This window comes from Papio anubis, chromosome 2, assembly GCF_008728515.1.
Source record: "Papio anubis isolate 15944 chromosome 2, Panubis1.0, whole genome shotgun sequence".
In the NCBI taxonomy this organism is placed as follows: Eukaryota; Metazoa; Chordata; class Mammalia; order Primates; family Cercopithecidae; genus Papio; species Papio anubis.
In genome coordinates this window covers 32,662,376-32,688,867 of record NC_044977.1, presented here as the reverse complement: position 1 = coordinate 32,688,867, position 26,492 = coordinate 32,662,376, and the positions used below count along the sequence as shown (strand labels likewise).

Sequence of the window (26,492 nt, the reverse complement as noted above, 5' to 3'; positions counted from 1 at the left end):
CAACCAATCTCTAGGGTGTTCCTAACGTTCCCACATTTTCCTATCTTCTTCTGAGCCCTCCAAACTCTTCCAACCTCTACCTGCTACTCAGTTCCAAAGTCGGTTTGCCATTTTGGGGTATCTTTTCAGCAGTGCCCCACTTTTCTGGTACCAATTCGCTGTATTGGTCTGTTATCACACTGCTGATAAAGACATACCTGAGACCAGGCAATTTACAAAAGAAAGAGTTTTAATGGACTTACAGTTCTATGTGACTGGGAAGGCCTCACAATAATGGTGGAAGGTGAAAGGCACATCTTACATGGCAGCAGGCAAGAGAAGAGAGCTTGTGCAGGGAAACTCCTGTCTTTAAAACCATCAGATCTTGTGAGACTTATTCACTATCATGAGAACAGCATGGGAAAGACCTGCCCTCATGATTCAAATACTTCCTACTAGGTCCCTCCCACAACACATGGGAATTCAAGATGAGATTTGGGTGGGGACACAGCCAAACCATATCACTCGGCTTTATGGCACTGCATTTACATCCTACTTTTCTTCATTGTTTTTGTTAAGTGCAATGCCTCCAAGAGATCTCTAATTATAAATGTTTGCAAGGCTCTAGTTTTGGCCTTTTCTCTAACATCAGAGACTGCTGTTTGGCAGCCCATGGGTTTGCAGACACTTTTAGCTGAGTGTGCAATTTTTTTAAAAAAAACTAGCTGCCAATTAATAATAAAATTTGGAGATTTTACCTATAATCCCTGACCTAGTGTCTGGGGTGGCAATAAGGATTAAGTCCAATGATGCAGGTAAAGTACTTAGCACTGCATCTTCATTTATAAACATTCAAAAATGACAATTTAATGATATTTTGTGGTTTTCAAAGCTCTTATATATTATTTGATAACATTTAATTAGGCCCCTACAGATAAACTTTTTGGTTGTTTTCAGTTTTTTTAAACTACAATTTCAAAACTGTTTTCAGATTTTTTGGAAAACAATGCTAGAATTAGTATCCTAGTACATATCTTTGCATATGTTAATATGCATATGTATTCAATGTCTACATATCCATTGAACATGTTGTCCTTTATGATCAGTGATATACATTTGTACAACATCTGCCTTAGGTTAGGGAATATGTTTGTCTTCATTAACTAGTTTTGGAGTTTGTGACAGTAATTGCCTCAAAAAAATACTCCCAAAACCAAAAATGATAGTACATGTTTTGCTGAAGGGAAAATGAGAGGATATAATTCATTTAGTTATCTAAAAAGATCCAAGAAAGAAGCAAGAAAGGAAGAAGTAAAAGTCATATTTTCAAGCCATTAGAAATTGTTTAATGCTTAATCCATGCATAATTCGTAGTGGTTCATCTCTACATTCGTTATAATAACTTTGAAGATTTATTGAAGTTTGAAAGAAACTTTGAAACTTCAAGACTTGTTGAAGTTTGAAAGAAAATAGACTTCAAGGGTTAAAAGCTTGACTCACCAAATGTAGAGTGAAATAATTTTATTTGGTTTCCTCAAGCAAAATGCCATGGTATTTTTAGATTTCAATGTATATTAATTTTGTGTTCTAATTTTTGAAGTACTGTCAGTAGAACACAGAAACTTTTAGTATGAATTTCCTGGAAAATTAATGTTTGCCATTGTAACAGTATGAAATACAACGTGGTTTTCAAATGAAAACATTCTCCCTCACATGTCTCACAGCATATTATCTTAATTGTTCTTCCTTCCAACAAGTACTGTAGTAAATTCATTAAAATTTAAATAACAGTAAAGTTTATAATAAGCAATTAGAATGAATTTTACTTAGCTCAGTACCAGCATAGAGACCCCAAGTCCTATAAAGAAATGTCCATAGAAATGTCAAAATAAACCATTATACACTATTCTCTTTTGCAGCTAATATAGTTACCTGATAAAGTCATAACCACATTAGTTAGTCCACAGTTTTGCCCCAAGTTGAGTTTCAGTTTGAAGTTCATTTATCAGACTCCTAACTTACCTGTTTGTATTCCTCCAGAAGACCTGCAACTGAAGGAAAGGGCAGAACATCTTTTTTATTTTCCATCTCCATACATTAGAAATAATACATGAGTATTAGCAACAATGTTAACCATGTAAGTATGGCATAATACTCGCTCTCTTTTGGTTAGTAATAGTTACCGAATTAGGGGTTTTTAACAGGAATGGTGATGTTTCAGAAATGTCTATCTCTAAGTTTTTTTAGAGAGTAGGGCATGCAGAGCACAGCATTTTACATTAAATAAAAACTGCTTAACATGACAAGAAACTCATGTGCTGTTTCTGAGAGCCCTTTTTTTTTTTCACTGGAGGAAACCTCCATGAAGTGTGGATTTGCAGCGTCATGCCTGTTTCTATGTGTGGGTGTATATGCTTGCTCAGGCATAGGACGATGATGATTTGGGAAAGGAAACTTCTGGTGCTCAAAGTGAGTAAGAGGTTTCACTAGTAGTAAAATCACGAAAGCATTCTTCCTTCTACTGATGATTTTGACTTAGACATAATTTTTTAAAAAACATTATTTTCAGTGTGAAATATCTTTGTATTTAGTTTTGTGTTTATTTGTGTAGAAGCGTATTCTAATGTTATGTGTGTGAAAACCTAATGTTTCTGATGCTGTTTTTCATTATCTCCTTTCTGAAACATCACCATCCTTCAGCTGCAGAATTCACATTTTTCTCAACCACACATGAAACATTCTCTAGGATAGATGATATGTTAGACCACTTTGTGAGTGGAAAAACAACTCAAATTGTTTTTGCTTTGCTCTCACACCGTAACAATTAACACTGATGAATTCTGTGACCAAAAGTTTGTTTGTTTGTTTCTACACACCAAGCAATGAATTCTGCAGTGGACACCCACTGGTTGTATCCTGATTCCATTCAATTCTGATGCTATTTACTTGAAGGAAAGATCAGATCCCAAGCCTCAGGTTATTTTGCCTGTGCTTCTGACTGGCTGGCTATAAGTCTGGATTCCCATGACCCCCTCCTTGGGTTCGATTAATTTTCTAGAACGGCTCACAGAACTCAGTGAAACACTTACTTATATTTACTAGTTTATTATAAAAGATATTACAAAGGATACAGATGAAAAAGTGCATAGGGCAAGGCATGTGGGAAGGGGTGCAGAATTTCCATGCTCTTTCCAGGTACACCACCTTCTAGTAACCTCCATATGTTTAGCTATCTGGAAACTCTCTGAACCCAGTCCTTTGGGTTTTTATGGAGGTCATTAGATAAGCATAATTTATTAGCCATTGGCCACTGGTGATCAACATAACTGTCAGCACCTTTACCCTCCCCAGAGGTTGAAGGGTGGGGCTGAAAGTCAACCCTCTTGTCGTGCTTTGGTCTTCCCAGTGACCAGCCACGATCCTGAAGATACTAACCACCAGTCAACTAATAAGCATACGCAAAAGACATCATTTTGGAGACTTTAAAGATTTTAGGAGTTCTGTGTCAGGAAACAGGGTCAAAAGCCAAACGTATATTTTACAATATCACAGGCACAAAGCAAGTTTTAACAAATTTAAGAAAATTGGTATCATATCAAGTATCTGCTCCAACCATAATGATATAAAACCTGAAATCAGTAACAGGAGGAACTTCACAAATACATGGAAATCAAACAATATACTCCTGAACAACCAATTGGCTAATAAAATTAAAAGAGAAATTAAGAACATTTCTTGAGACAAATGAAAATGGAAATACAACATACTGAGACCTATGGGATACAGCAAAAGCAGCTATAAGAGGAAGATTTATAGCAATAAATGCCTACATTAAGAAAGAAGAAAAATCTCAAATAAACAACCGAATGTTGAACGTAAGGAAACAGAAAAACATGAACAAACTGAACCCAAAATTAGTAAAAGGAAGCAAAGAATAAATATCAGCACATCAATAAATAAAATACAGACTAGAAAAACTATAGAAAAAAATTAATGAAATGAGTTGCTTTTAAAAATGATAAATAAAATCAACAAACCTGTAGCTGATAAATTAAGAAAAAAAGAGAGACTCATATCAATAAAATGAGAATGAAAAAGGAGACATTACAACTGATACCATAGAAATACAAAGGATCACAAGAGACTGTTATAAACACAATTATATGCCAACAAATTGGATAAGCTAGGAGAAACGGATAAATTCCTGGACATATACAACCTCCCACAGTTGAATTATGAAGAAATAAAAAAATTGAACAGCCCAGTAATAAGTAAAGAGATTAAATCAGTAATAAAAAATCATCCATCAGAGAGAAGTCCAGGAGCTGTTGGCTTCACTGCTGAATTCTACCAAACATATAAAGAAGAATACTAATTCTTTTCATTCTTCCAAAAATTGAAGAGGAAGGAATACTTCCAAAGTCATTTTACGAGGCCAGAATTACCCTCACACCCAAATAAGACAAGGACACTAGATAAGAAGAAAACTACAGGCCAATATCCCTGGTAAACATAAATGCAGAAAATCTTTAACAAGATGCTAGCAAGCCAAAATAAATAGCAGATTAAAAAGACCATTCATCATGATCAATTGGACTTCCATCCCAGGGATGTAAGGATCAATAGACACAAACAATAAACATGATACATCACGTGAACAGAATGAAGAACAGAAACCAGATGATCATTTCCATAGATGCAAAAAAGCCTTTAAAAAATTCAACATCCTTTCATGATAAAAATTCTCAAGAAATTAGGTATAGAAGGAAAGTACTCCAGTACAGTAATGATTATACATGAAAAACTCACAGCTAACATCACACTTTATGGAGGACAATGGAAAACCTTTCCTCTAAGATCAGAAGCAAGACAAGAATGCCCACTCTTGCCACTTCCATTCATCGTGGTACTGGGAGCATAAAGTTGTTAATATTTCCTCATAATGCTGGAAGTTCTAGCTGGAGGAATTAGGCAAGAGAAATAAATAAAGGGATCCAGATAGAAAATATAGAAGTTGGCCCGGCGTGGTGGCTCACGCCTGTAATCCCAGCACTTTGGGAGGCCGAGGTGGGCAAATCACAAGGTCAGGAGATCGAGACCATCCTGGCTAACACGGTGAAACCCTGTCTCTACTAAAAATACAAAAAATTGGCCGGGCGTAGTGGCGGGTGCCTGTAGTCCCAGCTACTTGGGAGGCTGAGGCAGGAGAATGTTGTGAACCCAGGAGGCGGAGCTTGCAGTGAGCCGAGACTGCACCATTGCCCTCCGTCCTGGGCGACAGAGCAAGACTCTGTCTAAAAAAAAAAAAAAAAAAGTAGTCAAATCATTTCTGTTTGCAGACAACATGATCTTATATATGGAAAACTCAAAGACTCCACGAAAAATTCTTAGAACTAAAAAATGAATTTAGTAAAATTGCAGGATACAAAATCAACATTAAAAATTAGTAGCTTTTCTATACACTAACAGTGAACTATCTGAGAAAGAAGTAAAGAAAATCCCATTTTTAATAGCTACAGAAAATAAAATACAAAGAGATAAATTGATAAATTTACCCAAAGAGATAAAAGTCAAGAAAGTATATATGTGTGTGTCTATTTCTGGATTATGTATTATATTCCACTGATATATGTGATTATCTTTTAGCCAAGACCAGATTGTTTTGATTACTGCAGCTTCAGAGTTAAGCTTAAACTTAAGTAGATTTTTCTCTCTCTCTCTTTTTCTGTTGTTGTTCTTTTTAAACAAGCAGCTTGGCTATTCTAGGTTTGCATTCATATATGAATTTTAGAATTATCTTCTCAATTTACACAGAAAAGACTACCACATTTTGATTGAGACTGTTCTTGAGGAGAACTGACATCTTAATAATATTGGGACTTTCCATTATATAGGGTTTATCTAATTCATCTCAGCAATATTTTATAGTTTTCATTATACAGGTCTTACACAACTTTTATTACCTTTTTTTCCTAGGTATTTTTTTGCATTATTGTAAACATTTAAAAAATTTCATTTTCCAATTTTTTGTGCTAGTATCGAAAAATGTAATTGTTTTAAAGTATTATTAGTATTTTATGTTATTACTTTATTAAGTTCATTTAGTTCTAGGAAGAGAAGAAAAACTGTTAAAGTGCATCTCTGAAAATTCTATGCCTAATATTTTACTTCTTACATAGTGCAAGATTTGATTTGTTAATATTTTGTGAAAAATTTTGTATCATTTGTAAGTGTTGCCAGTTATTGTTTTTTAATTTGTAATGTGTTTATATAGTTTTGATATATAGTTAATTCTGCCTTCATAAAATGAGTTAGAAAGTGTTCTCTCCTTGATTTTCTAAAAGGATTTGGTGTAAAATTAGTATTATTTTTTTCTTACATGTTTGCTTACATTTGTCAGTGTAGCCAATTTGATAGAAGGCTTTTTATCAACAAATTCAGTTTTTTAAAAATATAAGGCTTTTCAGTTTTTTTATTCTTAAGTGTCAAAAGCTTTGTCTTCAAAGAATTTGTCCATTTCAACTATTACTGTATTTGTTTAGCATAATATTGTTAATAATATTCCCTCATTTTTCCTTTCACAAATGTAAATCTATATGAATGACCCTTCTTTCCTTCCTGATATTAGAGATTTGTGTTCTTTCTATTTTTTTTCTTGATCAGTCTAGTTGTTGATTTATAAATGTTGATGATCTTTTTAAAGAAGCAGCTTTTGATTTCCTTAATTCTTTGCATTACTTGTTTCCTATTTTATTGATTTCTGCTCTTAGATTTCTTACTGTCTTTTCTCTCTTTTGTTTCTTGCATCCGTGGGCAAATTTTACACTTTTCTTCCTTTAAAATTAGCACCTAAAGGTATTACTTTTCCTAAAACCACTGTGTTAGCTGCTTATTTCAAATTTTGGCATGTTGTATTTTCATTACTATCCAGCGAAAAATAATTTCTTTATGAATCTCTTCTTTGAGCAAAGGGTTGCTTAGGAATGTGTTTGATTTCTAAATATTTGGTATTTTCTTAAAAATCTCATTGTAACTGATTTCTAATTTAATTCTGTTTCAGTTGGAGGACATCTTTTGTATGACTTTAGTTTTTTTAAAGTTTTTGAGACTTGTTTTGTGGCAAAGAATGTAGTTAAACTCAGTGAACATACGATGTGCACTTGCAAAGACTGTATTCTGCAGATGCTGGGTTAGTGTTCTAAAAATATGAATTAGGTCAATGTGGATGATAGCTTTATTGGTTGTTTATAACTATGTAATGAATTACCCCCCCCAACTTAGCAGCAGATAAGAAATAGGTATTTTGAAAGAAAAATACATCTTAAGTTGATACTGATACTTTTCATTAAAATTTAGGACTGAGGGATTCTTTTTTCTTTTTTTCTTTTTTTTTCGTTTTGTTTGTTTGACAGAGTCTCATTCTGTTGCCCAGGCTGGAGTGCAGTGGCGATCTCAGCTTACTGCAACCTCTGCCTCCTGGGTTCAAGCAATTCTCTGCCTCAGCCTCCCAAGTAGCCGGGATTACAGGCACCTGCTACCACGCCTGGCTAATTTTTGTATTAAACTTACTTATTTTACATCTATATCTTCTTTCTTCCTCACTATAAAATTGAACAATACCAACATACAGACATACCTATCTCTCCACAACCTCACCCAACAGTGTATATTGTCAAACTTTTGGATTTTGCCAGTTATAGATGAGAAAGGGTATTTCCAAATACTTTTAATTCGGATTCCTCTTCCCATGACTGATGTGGAATATCTTTTCATATGACTAAGAGACATTTTCACTTCTTTTTCCATAAAATCTCTGTCCATATGTTTAGTCCGGTTTGCTACAGGTTTGGGTTGACCTTTATTTTTAATCCAGCTTCATCCAGCCATATACCAGGGAGCTGAGCAAGCCACTGTTCTAAGCCCATGAATTCTGACAGTTGTCTCTTCCCTAACTTAACTATTCCATTCAGATCTAGAATTCATAATGTCTGTGTCCAGGTGCCTTTGTAATCATGATTTTATGGACTTGCCATTCGATCTGCTTTTTTAAAAGTTTGTCTCTCAGTGCTCTTGCAATAACATGGCTTAAACTCACTTCAATTTGGGTTAATTTGGGTTGTGTATCTATCCTAGCATATTTCTTAGGCTCTAACCCTTGATTTCTACTCATAGCAGTAAGGCTTACTTGCACTAAGATTCATAATTGGGTAACTGAAGCAACTTACTAGCCAGGAAGTCTTGGTCAAATTGCTTAATCACTTAATCTACATTTCTTTATCCGTAAAATGAGAATAATAATATCTGCTAGTTATGGAGAGATGGAAATAAAGAACATAGGCAAATTACCCAAAATCTATTCCTATTATACTCATTCAATAAATTATCTTGAAAGAACAGTTTGTTAAAGAAAATGGCAGCTGAAAGGGGCACTAGATTCAAACTTTTTCCAGAGAAACACTGAGCATTACATTTTACTCCAAAATGTGTCTCTTTGCTAGTCAGATACACTCACTGTAGATAAGCTACGAGTGTATCTTTTCCTTATGAACACATTCTAGGAGCTTTGTGCCTTGCACAGTTAGAGCCTGCCAATATCCAGCCTCAACTCCAATTATACATCCAGATTTTCTCACTTCATGGCAATACTAAACTATTTATAACTCTTGTAAATTTGTATTTGGCTTTGTACCTCCTTTAAATGCCATTATTTTTGTTTGCATTTTCCCTTCTGTCTTCTTGGAAAACTCCTTATGTACTTAGATCCAGCTAAGAAATTACTTATTATAGGAAAGCATGCCTAATCTCTTACTCCTGTTTTCCTAGAATTTAAACATCTCTTCTTTTAAACTTCTGTACATCACATGCAGCTTCGATCATTGCACTGAAAACTTTGCATTGTAATTGTTTCCCTAGCTGCTGCCTCTCCTGGATCTTAAGCTCTTGGAGAAAAGGGGGTATTGTTTATTATGATGTCTCTGTGCCTAGCAGAGTACTTTGCCAATAATTGCTGCTTAAAAAGATGTGTACTACCAGTTCTCACTAAGAGCTTGCCTTGCAGAAATGTGAACTTAATAGGCCATTATCTGTATCACGGGTCTCCAACCCCGGGGCTGCAGACTGGTACCAGTCCTTGGCCTGTTAGGGACTGGGCTGCACAGCAGTGGGTGAGCGGCAGGTGAGTGAGAATTGCGGCCTGAGCTCCACCTCTTGTCAGATCAGTTGGAGGCATTAGATTCTCACAGGAGCATGAACCCTATTGTGAACTGTGCATGCCAGGAATCTAGGTTATGCATTCCTTATGACAATTGAACTAATGCCTGATGATCTGAAGTGAAACAGTTTCATCCGAGAACCATCACGCTCCCTTCTCCCTTGTCCATGGAAAAATTATCTTCCTCAAAATGGGTCCCTGGTGCCAAAAAGGTTGGGGACCTTTTTCCCATCATAGATTCTATGATGTGATTTCAACAATGCTTAGGAAAATCCTTTTGTTCCATACCAGCATCCAATCAATAGTCCCCACTAAACTATTTTTGCCTCCTCATTGGTGCTTGAAAAGCCTGTAAAAGATAGTAAAATAATTTCTTCCACACTCAGAGATAGACTAAATGCATATAAGCCTGGAAGAAGACTTGAATATAAAGCAAGAGTGGGGGGAGGGTAGTGATGGGCACTCTGGGCTTGAAGCAGGACTATGCCAGAGTCAGGAAGAGCAAGTCAAAAGTTTATAGTGGGACAAATTTTGCCAAGACTTTTGCTTGGCTGTCATAATTTAGATATTCATTGGTAACTGCAATACAAAAATAGTCTGAAGAATGTGAAAAAATATGATTTTAACTAGGAGTCAGATCTATTAATGCATGTTTCTCTCTCCCCCGATGTCTTTTTCAAAATGCATATATTCAGAAGCGGAGGGTGCTGCTCAATCAAACAACTCATTAATGCTGCAAACTAGCAAGGAGAATCATACTTTAGGTAATGTCCATCTTTTAATAATAATTCTAGTAGGGGAGTGCTTGATGTCCATATAAGTTTTACATTTCAGGATCTTGAATTGTCTCATGCATTATCTGTATTATCTAAATGATATTATATTTAAGAGTGTTGGTGAAATTTTCATTCTGAAATTATTTCTATGCTTATTTGGTACCTATTTTAAGAATGGGATCACTAAACAAAACCATGGCCTATTCAAAAAATTTGTTATTCAACTTTTGAAACCTAGATTATTATCCCAGAGCACTTTTTAATAAGCAGGTCTTAAGAGGTGTTAATGATTTATTTTCTATATCGTCTCTCAACCCTATTGTCTCCAAAATTTTTGTTTGCCTTTATAATTAACATTGAAACAGAAAAGACAAGTTAATAGACTTTATTTTTTTAGAGAAGTTTTAGGATCAAAGCACAATTGAGTACCGAGATTGAGTACAGAGAAAGTACAGAGATTTCCCGTATAACTCTGCCCTGACACATGCAAAGCCTCCCCCATTATTAACATACCCGACTAGAGTGGTACATTTGTTTCAGTTAATGAGCCTACATTGAAACATCATCATTATCCCGTTATAAAAGTCCAAAGTTTGCATTAGGGGTCACTCTTGGTGTTGAATATGAATGTTTTCAGGCAAATGCATAACGACATGTCTCCACCATGGTAATATTTTACAGAGTAATTTTATTGACCTAAAAATCCTCTCTATTCTACCTATTCATCCTTCCCTGCCTGCTAACCCCAGGCAATCCTGATATACTGTCTCCATAATTTTGTCTTTTCCAGGGTGTCATGTAATTGGAATGTTATAGTATGCAGCATTTTCAGACTGGCTTTTTTCACTTAATAATATGCATTTAAGTGTCCCTCATGACTTTCCATGTCTTAATGGCTCTTTTTTTTAAAGTACTGAATAATATTCCATTGTTTGACTATACCACAGTTTGTTTATTTGCCTGGTAAAAGACATCTTGGCTGCTTCCAAGTTTTGGCAATTATGAAAAAAAGCTGCAATTAGCACCCAGGCACAGGTTTTTGTATGGATGTAAGTTTTTAACTCAGGATAAATACAAAAAGCATGATTGTTGGATTGCATGGTAGGAGATTGCTTAGTTTTGTGAGAAACTGCCAAACTGTCTTTCAAAGTAGATGTATCACTTTGCATTCCTGCTACCAATTAATGAAAGCTCCTGTTGCTCCACTCCTCGCCTTTGGTGTGTAGTGGTTCTCACTGTTGTTTTAATTTGCCTTTCTCTGATGACATATGATGTAGAGCATCTTTTTGTATGCTTATTTTCCATAAATATATACATTTTCCATATATATCTTCTTTGGTAAAGTGTCTGTTAAGATTTTTGACCTGTTTTTTAATCTGGTTGTTTGCTTGCACATTGCCGAGTTTTAAGAGTTCTTTGTGTGTTTTGGATAAAAGTCTTTTATCGGCTATGTCTTTTACAAATAGAGTTGGCCCTCTGTATCCATGGGTTTCAAATCTGTGGATCTAACCAATCATGGATTGGAAATACTTGGAAAAAAATCCACAAAGTTCCAAAAAACAAAACTTGGATTTGCCTTACTACATTGAATCCACAGGATGTAGTGATATACAGGCATTGTATTAGGTATCATAAGTAATCTAGCGATGATTTAAAAAATACAGGTTATAATTATTTTCTTTGCTTCTTGGTAGGTAAGGTGTTCTTCCCCTCTGGCTTCTTTCTGAAGTATTTCTTTACATTTGATTTTCTGTAATTTGAAAATAATACATCTAGATGTAGGTTATTTTTGGCATTTATTCTGCTTGGCGTTCTCTGAGTTTCTTGGATCTGTGGTTTAGTGTCTGACATTAATTTGGAGAAAATTCTTAGTCATTATTATTTAAAGTATTTCTTATTTTTTTTCATTTTTTAAGCTACAATATAGCAACTTTTCAAAAACAAAATTTGAAATAAGTTAAAACTATTGTGATTGTAAAAAATTCTACAGAGCTCAAGGGAAGGAATGCATGTTGGTCTCAGAAATTATGGAAGTAGAAAGTTGAACTAGATGAGGACTCTCATCTCGGTTCCTCTCCTGCTTCTGCTTTATTTACTTATTTATATTAATTTTAACTGACACATAATAATTGCACATATTTATGAGGTACGTAGTAATATTTTGATACATACAATTTGTAGTAATGAAATCATGGTAACTGGCATATCCTTCACTTCAAACATTATTTCTTTGTGTTGGGACCATTCAATATCCTCTTCTAGCTCTTTGAAAATATGTGATATATTATTGTGAACTATAGTCATCCTACAATACTATAAAACAATAGAACTTGTTCATCCTACATAGCTATAATTTTGTGCCCTTTAAGAAATTTCCTGTATTCCCCCCTTTCCCCTACCCTTTGTAGTTTATAGAAGCCTGTGTTCTGCCTTTTACTTCTATGAGACCAACTTTTTTTAAGCTTCTGCATAGAATGAGAACATGTGATGTTTGGCTTTTTGTTCTTGGCTTATTCCACTCAACATAATATCCTCCAGTTCCATCCATGTTGCTGTGAATGACAAGATTTCATTTTTTATGGCTGAATAGTATTCCATATTTTCTTGCTTTTTCATGTTTGATGTGTTTCTATGTTGATACCTACATATCTAGTGCAACTGTCGCCTCTTCTAATTTTATGGTGTGGGCTTCTTAAGAAAAAGCTCATTCATATGTAACCCATTCTAGTGATGTTCGCAAGCATCCCCATGACCTAGGTGGTGAGAGTTTGTGGCAGCAGTGGCACAGCTTTGCTGGGAGTTGGTTTGCCAGCCTGCTTTTCAGGTCATGGGTGCTTGTGTGCTCCACTTGGCATCTGGCTTGCTGGGTTTGGGACTATGGGGCTCTTATTCTGGCCAAGGGCACAAGCACATGGTTGCTTGGCTATCCTCAGGGCATGTCTGCCAGGAGTGAACCCACTGGGCTGTTTCTTAGGTTTTGGAGTGGGTGGGCAGCCCCTCAGCCAGTCTGGGGGGAATGTCTGCTGCGAGTGGGCCACCGGCTTATTTCTCAGGCTCTGGGGACAGGTCCCCCGCTGCTCCGCTGCTCTATAGGTATGTCCACCAGGGGCATGCCTGCTGAGTTGTTTGTCAGATCCTGGGTGTGAATACACAATCTGTCAATCTAGGGTTGTGTTCAGGGTAGGGGCCCCTCGTCTGTTTTTCAGGCCCAGGACATGAGCATGCAGACACTCAGCTGGCCTGGCTGAGTTTCCACTAGTGGTGGATCCACTGGGTTGTTTCTTAGGCTCTGGTTACAGGCACGGGGCCCCTTGGTAGGCCTGGGGTTATGTTTGCCAACAGCGAGCTCGTGGGGCTGTTTCTCAGGACCTGGGTGTGATCTTGTGACTGCTGGGCTGGCCTGGGGGGATGTCCCCTGGGAGTGGATCTGCCCTGCTGTTTCTCAGGCCCTGATTGTGGGTATGGAACCGATGTGTAGGTCTGGGGGTGTGTCCTCTGGGACTGACACCCTTGACAGTTTCCCAGATCCCGAGTGTGGGTATGGGGCTGCTGATTAGTCCCGGAGGTGTGTCTGCCATGTGGAGGGCTCGCAGGGCTATTTCTCAGGCCTTGAGTGTGGGCATGGGGCTGCTGGGGAGGCCGGGAGACACGTCTGTGGGCGTGTTTGTTGGGGAGGAGGCACAGGACAGTTTCTCAGACCCTGGGCGAGGATGCATGTACACTCAGCTGGCCTAGGGTTATGTCAGCTGCTGGGTCCTCTCAGAGGGCATGCAGTGGTTTGGTCAGCTCAATGGCAGGTTTGTCCTGGTAGGACTGCCAGACTGTTTCTCCGGCTGGAAGTGTGGGGAGAGGGGATTGGTTTCCCTACTGTGCAGGACCAGAATCACAGCCAATCCTGAGCCCAGGCTCCATGCAGCAAAGGTATAGCCGGCTGGTGGGCTGGAGAGGTACAGTGGCTACTTGTCCCCAGGACAGGGTGTACTTCAAAAGTGGCTTTAGTCCATGATGGCCCCTTGCTGCTGCAGCTTGGCTCACAGAGAGTGGGTGGGAGGTAGCAGGTGCATACATTGTGCCCCTTATCTGGAGGAATGCAGCTGTGTGAATTCCTGGTAGCACTCCAAACTAGGCTCAGGGCTTGTGAGGACTGTGAAATTCTCTTGAAGTAACTCTTTTTGGTAGCTATAGGGGCTGGTGGGGTTCTCCTGCTTATGTTTTCCCTGCAAGAGGAAGTCCCTCCTGAGCCTGGAGCAGTCCAGGAAGAGGATGTGGGAGGATGGGGTGCCAGAGGCAGGGTGCTTTTATGCTTCCTTCCTGAGCTTCTGATGACCACAGGCACCTCTCCACTCCTTTTCTGCACTCCCGCACTCTCCCTTTGATACTCCAGTAGAATCTTAGCTGTCTTTTTATTGCTTTCTTTTCGTGGAGATGTGCACCAGGGCCTCTAGTCAGTCATCTTGCTGACATCTGCTTCTTCTATATTTTTCCCTTTGTACTCTAATACGTAGAAAAAAATGAGAAAGGAACAGAGATGGATGGACCCTTCTCAGTTTTGCTTCTAAAATTCTGGAGAAAGGGCACTGCTGTATTCACCTGGGTGAGGTGCCCAACATTGGACCAAATAACTTTGATTGGGAACTCGTAGCTGAAGAAAGGGATATAATTCGACCAGCTCAGTGAGATGCTCACATGGACTAATCTCCCTGGCTGAGGAAGAAGGATGCAGTAGAGGCAGGTTTACCTTTTTCAAAATAGTTCAAAACCAGGTGTATCATGAAAGAGAAGTTATTGATTAACCACTTATAATTTTCAAGATATTAACACATTTTGTCCCCTAATGATGGCCTGACTTCTAATTTCTGTTTTACAATGATTTTTGTATAATTTTAATTATGGTGAACTGATTGCCTATCATGTTGAATAAGACTTTGTGGAGAGATACTGGCTTCCACTCTGAGTACATAAAATTGATTTCATTTATTCTTCTCTAAATATTTTCTAGCTTCAAACAGTTTATGTATGGATGAAAAACAGATTACACAGAACCACTCGAAAGTACTCGCAGAAGGTAATATGCTTCCTTACTAGTGGCCAGCACTGAGGGATGGAAAGTTGAACTTTCTTAGAAATATTAGCTAATGACCTGACTGGAAGCCAGCCTTATGACTACTTGAAGAACTTGGTGATCTGAGAACTGTGGTATGAGGCATCCTGAATGACCCAACCTCTAGTTGTTCTCCAAACAAGCCATGTTGTTGCTTGTCTCTGAACCTTTGCTAAGGTGGAGTGGCGGAAGGAGCATGGATTTAATTACCTTTCAGATCTATGTTAAAGTATTACTGCTTTCTTCATCTAGTTATGTACTTATTAATTGGCTGTGAAATGCAAGGGCTAGAGTACAAACCACATAAGAGACAGGTGACACCAAAACAGGATAGGAGAGATATCAAATGCAGGGTTTAGCAAAAACATCCTTCATCCACATAAAGGTTTGCCCCTCTATAGCTGATTCTGCTTATGCTATAGTGATGAAATCACTGACACTCACCTTTGTTACAAGTGAGTAGTGACAAATACTTTGGTGGACTAATCACCTCTCAGCAAACCCTTACAAAGTCACTGACACATTGTGTGAATTTTTTGGGATGCATGAGGTTCTATGTTGGAAGATGCTTGTAGGATGCAGGGCTTAATTTTTCCTTTAAATGATGGACAACAGGGATCAACTTACGCCTTTATTGTTGATAACTGGATTGAATATACAGAAATAAAATCTGTGAGCTAAGTTCACATCTGAACTATCTGAAAGTATATGTGTGACTAAATAGGAAGGAATGAAAACTCATCCAAAGGCTACATTTGATAATGTCATAAATTTGCAATAAAATATTTTTTATAAAAAATGTCTAAAGAAAAATAAATCTTGTTTTTTTAAAATTATATATCACACTACATTTTCACAAGAAATAAATATTTCTAAGCATCTCTTATCACTAGGCATTATCATTTTTCATTTTTATGGGATGACTCAACTGGTGGAATAATAGTTTTTTTTTTTTTTTTTTTTTAAAAGATCTGTAGATTTCACTGACTTTGTGATTCTTTAAAAAAAAAAAAATGGGCCGGGCGCGGTGGCTCAAGCCTGTAATCCCAGCACTTTGGGAGGCCGAGACGGGCGGATCACGAGGTCAGGAGATCGAGACCATCCTGGCTAACCCGGTGAAACCCCGTCTCTACTAAAAAATACAAAAAACTAGCCGGGCGAGGTGGCAGGCGCCTGTAGTCCCAGCTACTCGGGAGGCTGAGGCAGGAGAATGGCGTAAACCTGGGAGGCGGAGCTTGCAGTGAGCTGAGATCAGGCCACTGCACTCCAGCCTGGGCGACAGAGCAAGACTCCGTCTCAAAAAAAAAAAATGAACTTAAAACAATTTCTAGCTAGTTCAACCCAAATGCCATATTAGTTACTTTAAAAGAAAGCACTATATATTAATACATACTACATTTATGTTTGTCTGAAACAAAAACCTTGGAGTAGACTTTTTTGTTCTCACCAAAGCTGAGGAGGAGACAGCCACATCACTAATTACAGTTCCCTTTGTTTCTAGATATTAAAACTTCTGAATTAATATCAAAAATACTTTATTATATATAATATTTCTAATGATACATAATACAGGAGAAAATTGGTTAATCTCTAGATTGGGTTCCATATATTATTTTTATCTTGAGAATTTTAATTGTTTATGAAGATCTAGTATTTTTGGAATAAGATCACCAGCAAAGTTATGTTCTAATGTAACTTCATATGTTGTGGATAAATGTAACACATGAAGTTCTTTATCAAGCTTTTCTTTTATCATTCTCTTTTCATGTATGCGTCCAGTTAACATTTCATGGCCTGTACAGATGGCTAGAAATGCTGTGCTTTGTTGCCCTCCTATTGCGTTCAGAAATTTGATCGTAATAACATGGGAAATAATCCTAAGAGGCCAGCCTTCCTGCACAAAATCCTACAGGAAAGAAAAAAATGAGACCAAGGAAACCAACTGTACTGATGAGAGAATAACCTGGGTCTCCACACCTGATCAGAATTCAGACCTTCAGATTTACCCAGTGGCCATCACTCATGACGGGTATTACAGATGCATAATGGCAACTCCTGATGGGAATTTCCATCGTGGATATCACCTCCAAGTGCTAGGTAAGGAGCATCATGTATTGTGGTATTTCACATCACCTGATTTGTGACTGAAACAAATATCTCTTTGAATTCCATACACTTTATGTGAAAACTGAAGCATTTTTCCCCCTTTCCTCTCTGCAGTTACACCTGAAGTGACCCTGTTTCAAAGCAGGAATAGAACTGCAGTATGCAAGGCAGTTGCAGGGAAGCCAGCTGCGCAGATCTCCTGGATCCCAGCGGGGGATTGTGCCCCTACTGAGCAAGAGTATTGGGGCAATGGCACAGTGACTGTTAAGAGTACATGCCACTGGGAGGGCCACAATGTGTCTACCGTGACCTGCCATGTCTCCCATTTGACTGGCAACAAGAGTCTGTACGTAGAGCTACTTCCTGGTCAGTAATTCTTTTAGTTTTATTTTTGATTTTTTTCCATTCTTTTAAAGGAGTTAAGAAAAAAAAGTGTGCAAATACATTTTATTTGAGGATGCTCTCTCCACTGTTCATTTTTATCTCTTCCCTGATCAAAATAAAGAGATGTGTTTAGGAGAATAGTACAGACATTTGTTGTAAAAAGTCCTTTTTCAGAATGCAGCTTAATTCTGTTAGTAATGTTCACTTCTATGCTAGTAGTTAATTGGCATGAGTAGTATACTTTTAAAAATAATACTTATGGCTTATTGAAAGATAAAATATACTTTGAAGCATGTAATTATGGTTTCATTAGAAGGATACATTCACTCATAAGTTGCTTTTATGAATTTTTAGTTTGGTGTAATTTTGTTTTCTGGACTTTTCATCACTGAATTTCTTAAATGTCTTATAACAACATATATGGTTCATTTAATCACTGTTTAGTTTATTTACTCTCTGCTCTCATCCTACTCTCATTTCTTGTTATTTAAAAACTATTAAATATCAACAAACATATTTAAAATGCAATTGTTCTGTAAGGCTTCATGAAAAACATTAGCCCTACCCCTGTCTTTCCAACCCAATTGGCCATCTCCATTAAACTCCCCTGAGGTAAGTACTTTCGAATTTTACAGTGTTTCTTCTAGTAATTAGTGCCATTTTTATACAACATGCTCATACTACTATTTCCTACTGTATCAAATTTAGACATTATGTAATCTCAACTTCTTGTGGTAGATGAGGATTTCACATTACCTTCTTCCTTTCCTTCAAACTTCAATTGAGGTAATACAGTTTTTCATTAAATAGCCTATGTTCCCATTAATTTGAATATTTAAGTACTGTTAAGTGCGTAAATATCAAGAAATACACTCATGCTTTCACTTTCAAATGACTTTTTTTCTTGGACTTCATAAGTGCTTTACCTTTTTTGTTTCCTTAAGAACGTATGTACCTATTGTGAACTATCACTAAGCCTACTGACAAAACTAGAGAACTCCTTAGTAATATATTTTCCACATGGTCAGATTTATTAGGTAATCTGTTAGTTCTATTTTTTTCTCAAAGTCATTCCTTCTTGAGTTTTTTATATGTGCTTGGTCTGATCTCTCCTGATTGGCCTCTAGATCTGCTGTACAGCTATTGTCCTGGACACTCTCATCGCCTCAATCCTCTACTTAGCCTATGTCTATTTAATCTGAGTTTCTTCCGTCTTCTATACATTTGTTTGTTTTTAACTCTTTCTTTCATACGTGAGACTTTTCTTAACTCTTTGGTAATCCTTGGGTATGGATTCATTTTGAAGTGAGTACTGATGAGCTACCTGGAAGCTCTACTAGTTAATGGTTGGATTTGTCAACAAGTTAGCTTCAGCCCAGTGAAAAGGAGCTAAGTGATTTTTAATAACTAGAGATTTGTTATGTATCTGAAGGCCTTTTCTCTGGGGCTGTTCAGGCTCTGCAGAAATTAACTCAGAGTTTCTGGCCTTGGAGAGAGAAGCCTGACTACCAGTGTTTGGGAAGGGAGGGAGCAGTGTGTGTATATGTGTGAGTGTGCATGTGAGTGTGCCACTGTTGAGAATCAGACTTTCCTTTATATCTCTCTTCAGTCTGGTATTTCATTCTCACCCTCCCTGATGTCTGGATGCTTGACTTTGGAGTCTCTCCAGGTCATCTTCTCTAGGCCAATCTGCTAATCTCCCCTTTTTCTGCCGGCTGGGAAATGTGTGCTACATAAGATGGGGCGGGAGACAACAGAACCTACCTGTTCTCAAGACAAGCTTTCAAAGAAGATCTCAACTTTTAGCCCCACACTTCACCCCTCCACATACTTGTTTTTCTATATTTGATGCTTCCTACTCTAGAGTTTTCCTGGAGTTTTGTGTGTACTAAGGTTTGTATTTATTCTATGTTGTAAATCATTAGCCAGTTTTCTATTCATTTCTCACTTAAAAACAGTTTGAAATCTTTCATCTGTTCTTGTCTTCATCCCTCTTCTCTTTGTCTTTGCAGATCTACACTTAAAACATTCTTTTTACTAACATTTTAGCAAGTTTTAATGAGGGAGAAGAGAAAATCTCATGTGTTGAAACCACCGTTTTTTTATATCTAACATTTAAGTCATATGTGTGGGGATTTTTGAGTTTAGCAGTATTTACTGAAAACAGCAGTTGTGCCTCGGTTATGTATGAAATATCACTGTTTCATATTACAATATGATGTCAGATTTATAGTGTCTCAGAATTGAAGGGAACTTCTCATTCAAATTCCTATGTAGTGCAGGGATCTCCTTGATGTCTTTCTTGCATGGTGGATCTTTAGCCTCTGCTAGTACACATTCAATGAGAGAGAGCTTAGTAGTGTGAAAGCAAGGGTTTTAAAAAATGTTGTTCTAAACAGTGAAACCAAACATTTCACTTTCATATAACATATGGAGAAATTCAGTATTTAAAAACATCAACTGTGGAAGGGAAGTGGAAGGACCAGATGCCAGCCTGCTCAGTCTCCACTTCATCTCCTTCTGCTGCCCCTGAGCTATATTCATGCAACACCACGAGCATAGTTTGCAAATCATTGCCTCTCAGGCTGACAGTTCCTTTGTTGACTTGCACACTTGTCAGATAGAGTTTTGTATTGCTGTCAGCAGCTAATAAATAAAGTTCCTGCTATGTATTCATTTTAGTTTCAATGCCCTGGGAGAAAGATGACTTCAGAATTAGAGTTACTTTTCCAAGTATCTTCCTTACAACTGCCCATTTAGTTGGAGGAGAGAAACACTCTACTATTACAGAGTGGTAGGAATTCACCACTAATCAATCTTTAAAGCAACACAATCCTGATATAAGGTGATGTCTTGCTGAAAACTCTGGAGTCTGTATTGAAAAAGCAGTTTTATTTTAATAATTCTCAAACTATTAATGGGTCAGAAGTGTTGAAAATGAAACTACAGATATGAATTTCAGGTACTGTGAGACATCATGAAACCATCTATATAGATAGATAGATATGGATATAAATATAGATAACTTTATTCTTAGTAGAGATTAAGTTTTAGAGCAGTTTTAGGTTCACAGCAAAATTGAGTGGAAGTACAGAAATTTCCCATAAATCCCCTGCTTTTGCCCATGCCCAACCTCTCCCACCTACACCTGTGCCAGACTGTTACATTTATTCGAATTGTTGAACCTCCACTGATACAACATTACCACCCAGTAAAGTCCATACTTGACATTAGAGTTCATTCTTGGTGTTGTACATTCCATGGGTTTGCACAAACGTGTAATGACATGTATCGACCAGTATAGTATTATACAGAACAGCTTTATTGTCCTACACGATCCTCCTTGCTCTTCCTATTCCTCCCTCCTTTCTCACCACCAGATAATCAATAATTTATTGACTATTCCCTAGTTTTGTCTTTTCCATAATGTCTTACAATTGGAATCATATAATATGTAACCTTTCCAGATTGGCATGTTTCACTTAGTAATATACATTTGAAATTCCTCCATGTCTTTTTATGGTTTGATAGCTCATTTCTTTTTAACACTGAATAATCAGATAGTACATTATTCGGATTGTACCCCATTTGAGCCATATATTTTTCTGTCTATAGTTCCAGGTGCCAAAAAATCAGCAAAATTATATATGCCATATGTCATCCTTACTATTATTATTTTGACCATCGTGGGATTCATTTGGTTATTGAAAATCAGTGGCTGCAGGTATTGACTGATGAATGTTTTCTTTTTCTTCAGCTTTATTAGGCTAGAAAAGAGTCAGAAATATGGAATTGATTGTATTGGTTATATTAGGATGTTAACATCAAATGTCCCATAATCAAATCTTGAAGGTGTTAGACTTGGACTACTTTGAATGATGAGAGAGACTTTGCTAGGTTGATTTGGCACAGAAGCATGGAAAATTAGGCCATTTAGGGCAGGATCTTGGGAGAGAAAATGCATGTTAATTTTTACATTTGGGTAAATAATTACAATTCCTTTATGCAACAAAGAGGAGTTGTTACATGCATTCAATTGCATCAAGCTTCTATTGCATAATTTCAGTTTTTCAAAATCCAGAATATTCTTATTTGGGGATATTAACCATGAGCAGTATTCTTCACTTATTTCTAGTGGTTTCTTTCTGATTTATTATGGCTTCTATCAAAATTAACCACAATTGTCAATAGTATACTGTCTTATTTTCCCATTTTCAATCTAAACAATGACGTTTCCTCCATTCACTTCAATTTATTTTATTTTTGTAGAAAATATAATTTGAATAAAACAGAATCTACTTCAGTTGTCGAGGAGGTAAGATAAAAAAGAGTAATTGCAAACTTAAGCCAATAGTCTGAAAATCTAGCAACATAATCTGTAGTTTGTATCAGTATTAGTGTTTCAGTTGAAAAACTAAAACAATTCTGATTTACAATGCTTATATGTGTGATTACTTTGTTAATTATCTATCAAATACTATTTATACATCACTCTAGATCCACATTTTCACTTCATGAACTATATCCTAATACATATGATGCTTGTCTCCTTTGGACTGTAATCTTTAGAGAAAATGAATTGGTGTTTCTTGTCACCAATTTGAAAGCATCTCTAATTCCTGACTTTTCCTTTTCAATACTATCATTATGTTTCTCTTACACAAACTTAAAACATATCCTGCTCCTTAATCTCTTATTGTAAGTAGCTTACTAAGTCTCCAAAGCTCTCCTTTGGAGTACTTCTCATATCACTTCATTCATCTGCATTCCTACTTTCACAGAGCCATTATCTCCACACAGAGACTTACGTAGTTAACAAATACTTTTTGATAAAATGATAGAACAAAGCCTGCTCTTATGTTTATATAGGCCCAGAAACACAATTATAAGCACTCTTGAGCACCTGTTAGAAATACTAAAGCTATGGGAAACTGTTACAAAAATACAGATAGTTTCTATAATGATTTTTTGAATTGATTTTGACTTTGAGTTCTTTCTTAGGATGAAATGCAGCCCTATGCCAGCTACACAGAGAAAAACAATCCTCTCTATGATACTACAAACAAGGTGAAAGCATCTCAGGCATTACAAAGTGAAGTTGGCACAGACCTCCATACTTTATAAGTTGTTGGACTCTAGTACCAAGAAACAACAACAAACGAGATACATTATAATGACTGTCTGATTTTCTCACAGTTCTGGAATGAAGACTTATATTGAAATTAGGTTTTCCAAGGTTCTTAGAAGACAGTTTAATGGATTCTCATTCATATCCTTGTATAATTGGAATTTTTTATTCTTGGGTGCTACGAGCTAGTTCTCTGAAGAACTGATGTTATTACAAAGAAAATACATGCTCATGACCAAATATTCAAATTGTGCAGGGCAGTAAATGATGAAACCAAATTTCCTCAAGAAATAACTGAAGAAGGAGCAATCGTGAACAGTTTCTTGTGTATGCTTTCAGAATATTTTAATGTACATATGACATGTCTATATGCCTATGGTATATGTGTCTATTTATATGTCTATTTACATATACATACACATATCTTTGTCAAGGCATCAGTGGGAGCAATACACTGCATTACGGTTCTATGCATATGAAAACCTAATAATACAAGTCTTAGAGATCATTTTATATCATGACAAGTAGAGCTACCTCATTCTTTTTAATGGCTATATAAAATTCCATTGTATAGTTATATCATTATTTAATTAAACACAACCCTAATGATAGACATTTAGATTCTTTTAAGTTTTGTTTATTCCTTTTAAGTTTTGTTTGTGGTATAAACAATACCACATAGAATGTTTCTTGTGCATATATCTCTTTGTTTTTGTTTGAATATATCTCTAGGATAACTTTCTTGAGTGGAATTGTCAGGTCAAAGGGTTTGTGCATTTTACTATTGATATATATGTCAAATTGTGTTGAATATATATGTCAAATTCCCTCCAACATTGTTTAAATGTGCCTTTCCCTAAATTTCTATTTTAATATCTGTAAGATTCCTGTTTCTACAGTTGCCACTTTCTCTTTTAATCAACCAGATTAAATATGATGTGAGATTATAATAAGAATTATACTATTTAATAAAAATGGATTTATATTTTTGGTCGTGTTCGTAAGAGAGTGAATGCACCTGTGAGAACATTAGCTTCTTCTGAACTCATTATATCTCTACAGAGGCGTTGATACTTGATGCCTAACAGTTTTGCAGATGTGCCACATTGGAATTGTGTATTTTTATGGTGTACATTCTATTGTGATATATTTATTGAATAATTAATGTCTATTGACCATATAAGCAGCAAAATATGCACCATAGAGGACATGGGGTATTTATTTATAAAATATGAGCTACATGATAAGCAAGTGGCCATGGGATGGCATGACCCTCCCCTCCATATTTCTGTAGAGCAAAATATTGGCAATGTTTATATGAATCACTTTTAATACCGTGAAATTATTTTTAATGAATAAATACATCTATTTGCTCCATAGCAGAAAAAACATTAAAAGTTTTTTCGTTATGATAGAAATTAAAACAAAATATATTCATTCTTCAATCATGCCATCTGAGACTTTTAAGACAACTAGTTTGTCTTACAAGTATATTTTTCTCCCTCTAGACACATCAGTTACTGTGGACTTTATCCTTAAAGGGACTTTTAGTCTATTTTCGATGTAAAGCTAATCCAATGACACTTGGTGCATGATATTTTTATCAAACCATTTTGACTTGGCTGAAAAGCATTATCCATTAGGTTTCTGCATATAAATATTATCAAGAAATTTTCACAATAGACATCATTACACTGTCCTTGAACTTTATTAATTCTTCACCCAACCCTGGTTGAGCTGAGGCTCATAGTTAGGTTCAAGACTATCTGTTCAAATATTACTGAAAAACAAAGTAAGACAGTACTATACTTACCTCTTAACTTGATAATGTCAAAACGAGCATGTTAAATGATATCACAGAAAAGACTTGAAGATAATTTATAAAAGTTAAATTATATTGTACAGGAAATAATTGTATGAAAATCTCTACTCTGGGGCTGGAACATGGTTGAACATTAGAATCATGTAAAAAATTATATATATTCTCCAAATCCATGCTAGACCTGTCAAATTAGAGAATCTAGAGATTAGACCTGGTGTGTCAGCAAGGTCATTCGGGAAGCAGAGGCTGAGATGGAGTTAGGTCTGATTACTTACATAGTCAATTACATTTTACAAATATCATTTTGTATGTCTCATTTGCTGTGCTTTCTCCCCATCCCATTTGTATCTTTTCCTTTGCTTTGCTAGATTTGTCAATTTTCTCTCTCTTTCTCTTTCTGTCTCTCTCTCTTTCAATATCTCTAATAATTTGAAAATTATTCATCATAATTATGCGTCTACTGGGGTTATGCTTCACATACAAACTTCTGAAAACAGCTTTACTGAGATATAATTTATATATTTAAGTGTACAGTTTGTTAAATTTTGCACATATTTAAAATGTGGACTTTGGTAAATGTTGACATAGTTTTACATCTGTGAAACCATCAGCCTAATCAAGATAATAAACTTGTCCATAACCCCTGAAAATTTTCTTGTTTCTTTGCTAGCCTATCCCTATGATCTTCTTGTTCCTCCTCATCCCCCACTCCCCAGGCAACCTCTGATCTGCTTTCTGTAACTATGTATTAGTTAGCATTTTCTAGAATTTTCCATAAAATCATAAAATAGATACTCTTTTCTTTTTTTTGGTTGTACTTTTTTTTCTCATTATAATTATTTTGAGATACATCCACATCCACACAATTATACTTCATTCTTTTTATTCCAAATAGTATTTTATTTTATAGCTATACCAGTTTGTTTATCCATTTGCCTATTGGTGGACATTTGTGTTGTTTCCAGTTTTGGACTGTTAGAAATAAAGCTGTTATACACATCCTTTTGCAAGTATTTTTGTGGTCATATATTTTTATTTTTCCTGAGTAAATACTGATGAGTGGATTGGCCAGATCAGATGATATGTAGATGTTTCACTTTTAAAGAACTTGCCAATCTTTTTTTTCTTTTCTTTTTTTTAAATTGCTTTAAAATTTTTAATTTTTTTAAAAGTAAATTTTTAATTTCAGACTAGTTTCATTTATTACTATTATTATATTTTAAGTCCTGGGATACATGTGCAGGTTTGTTACATAAGTATACATGTGCCATGGTGGTTTGCTGCACTCATCAACCCATCATCTACTTTAGGTATTTCCCCTAAAGCTATCCCTCCCCTAGCTCCGCACCCCACAAAAGGCCCCAGTGTGTGATGTTACCCTCCTTGTGTCCATCTGTTCTCATTGTTCAACTCCCACTGAAGAGTGAGAACATGCAGTGTTTGGTTTTCTGTTCCTGTGTTAGTTTGCTAAGCATGATGGTTTCCAGCTTCATCCATGTCCCTGCAAAGGACATGAACTCATTTTTTTTATGGCTGCATAGTATTCCATGGTGTATATGTGCCACATTTTCTTTATCCAGGCTATCATTGACAGACACTTGGGTTGGTTCCAAGTCTTTGCTACTGTGAATAGTGCTGCAGTAAACACACATGTACATGTGTCTTTATAGTAGAATGATTTATAATCCTTTGAGTATATACCCAGTAATGGGATTGCTGGGTCAAATGGTATTTCTGGTTCCAAATCCTTGAGGAATTGCCACACTGCCTTCCACAATGGTTGAACTAATTTACACTCCCACCAACAGTGTAAACGCATTCCTATTTCTCTGCATCCTCTCCAGCATCTGTTGTTTTCTGACTTTTTAATGATCACCATTCTAACTGGCATGAGATGGTATCTCATTGTGGTTTTGATTTGCATTTTTCTAATGATGAGTGATGGTGAGCTTTTTTTTATATGTTTCTTGGCCACATAAATGTCT

At 36.3% G+C, this 26,492-nt stretch overlaps 1 protein-coding gene across 8 annotated transcripts in view; it reads left to right on the top strand.

Annotated features, from left to right (window-relative positions):
* The window catches only part of LOC101000782 (cell surface glycoprotein CD200 receptor 1), a 36,235-nt gene extending 12,560 nt beyond the window's left edge, over positions 1–23,675 (top strand). The window contains exons 2-9 of one of the 8 annotated variants that reach the window (XM_021934055.2): positions 2,020–2,116; positions 9,886–9,954; positions 14,966–15,031; positions 16,847–17,164; positions 17,288–17,539; positions 21,173–21,281; positions 21,827–21,872; positions 22,559–23,675. In XM_021934055.2, coding sequence (XP_021789747.2) covers positions 9,921–9,954; positions 14,966–15,031; positions 16,847–17,164; positions 17,288–17,539; positions 21,173–21,281; positions 21,827–21,872; positions 22,559–22,681 — 948 coding nt within the window. In that variant the 5' untranslated portion in view covers positions 2,020–2,116; positions 9,886–9,920 and the 3' untranslated portion in view covers positions 22,682–23,675. Of the gene's footprint in view, positions 1–2,019; positions 2,117–9,885; positions 9,955–14,965; positions 15,032–16,846; positions 17,165–17,287; positions 17,540–18,265; positions 21,282–21,826; positions 21,873–22,558 lie in introns of those variants that run through there. The other 7 variants (XM_021934057.2, XM_003893925.5, XR_002520273.2 and 4 more) reach the window with 7 other exon arrangements.
* The last annotated feature ends 2,817 nt before the right edge of the window (positions 23,676–26,492 follow it).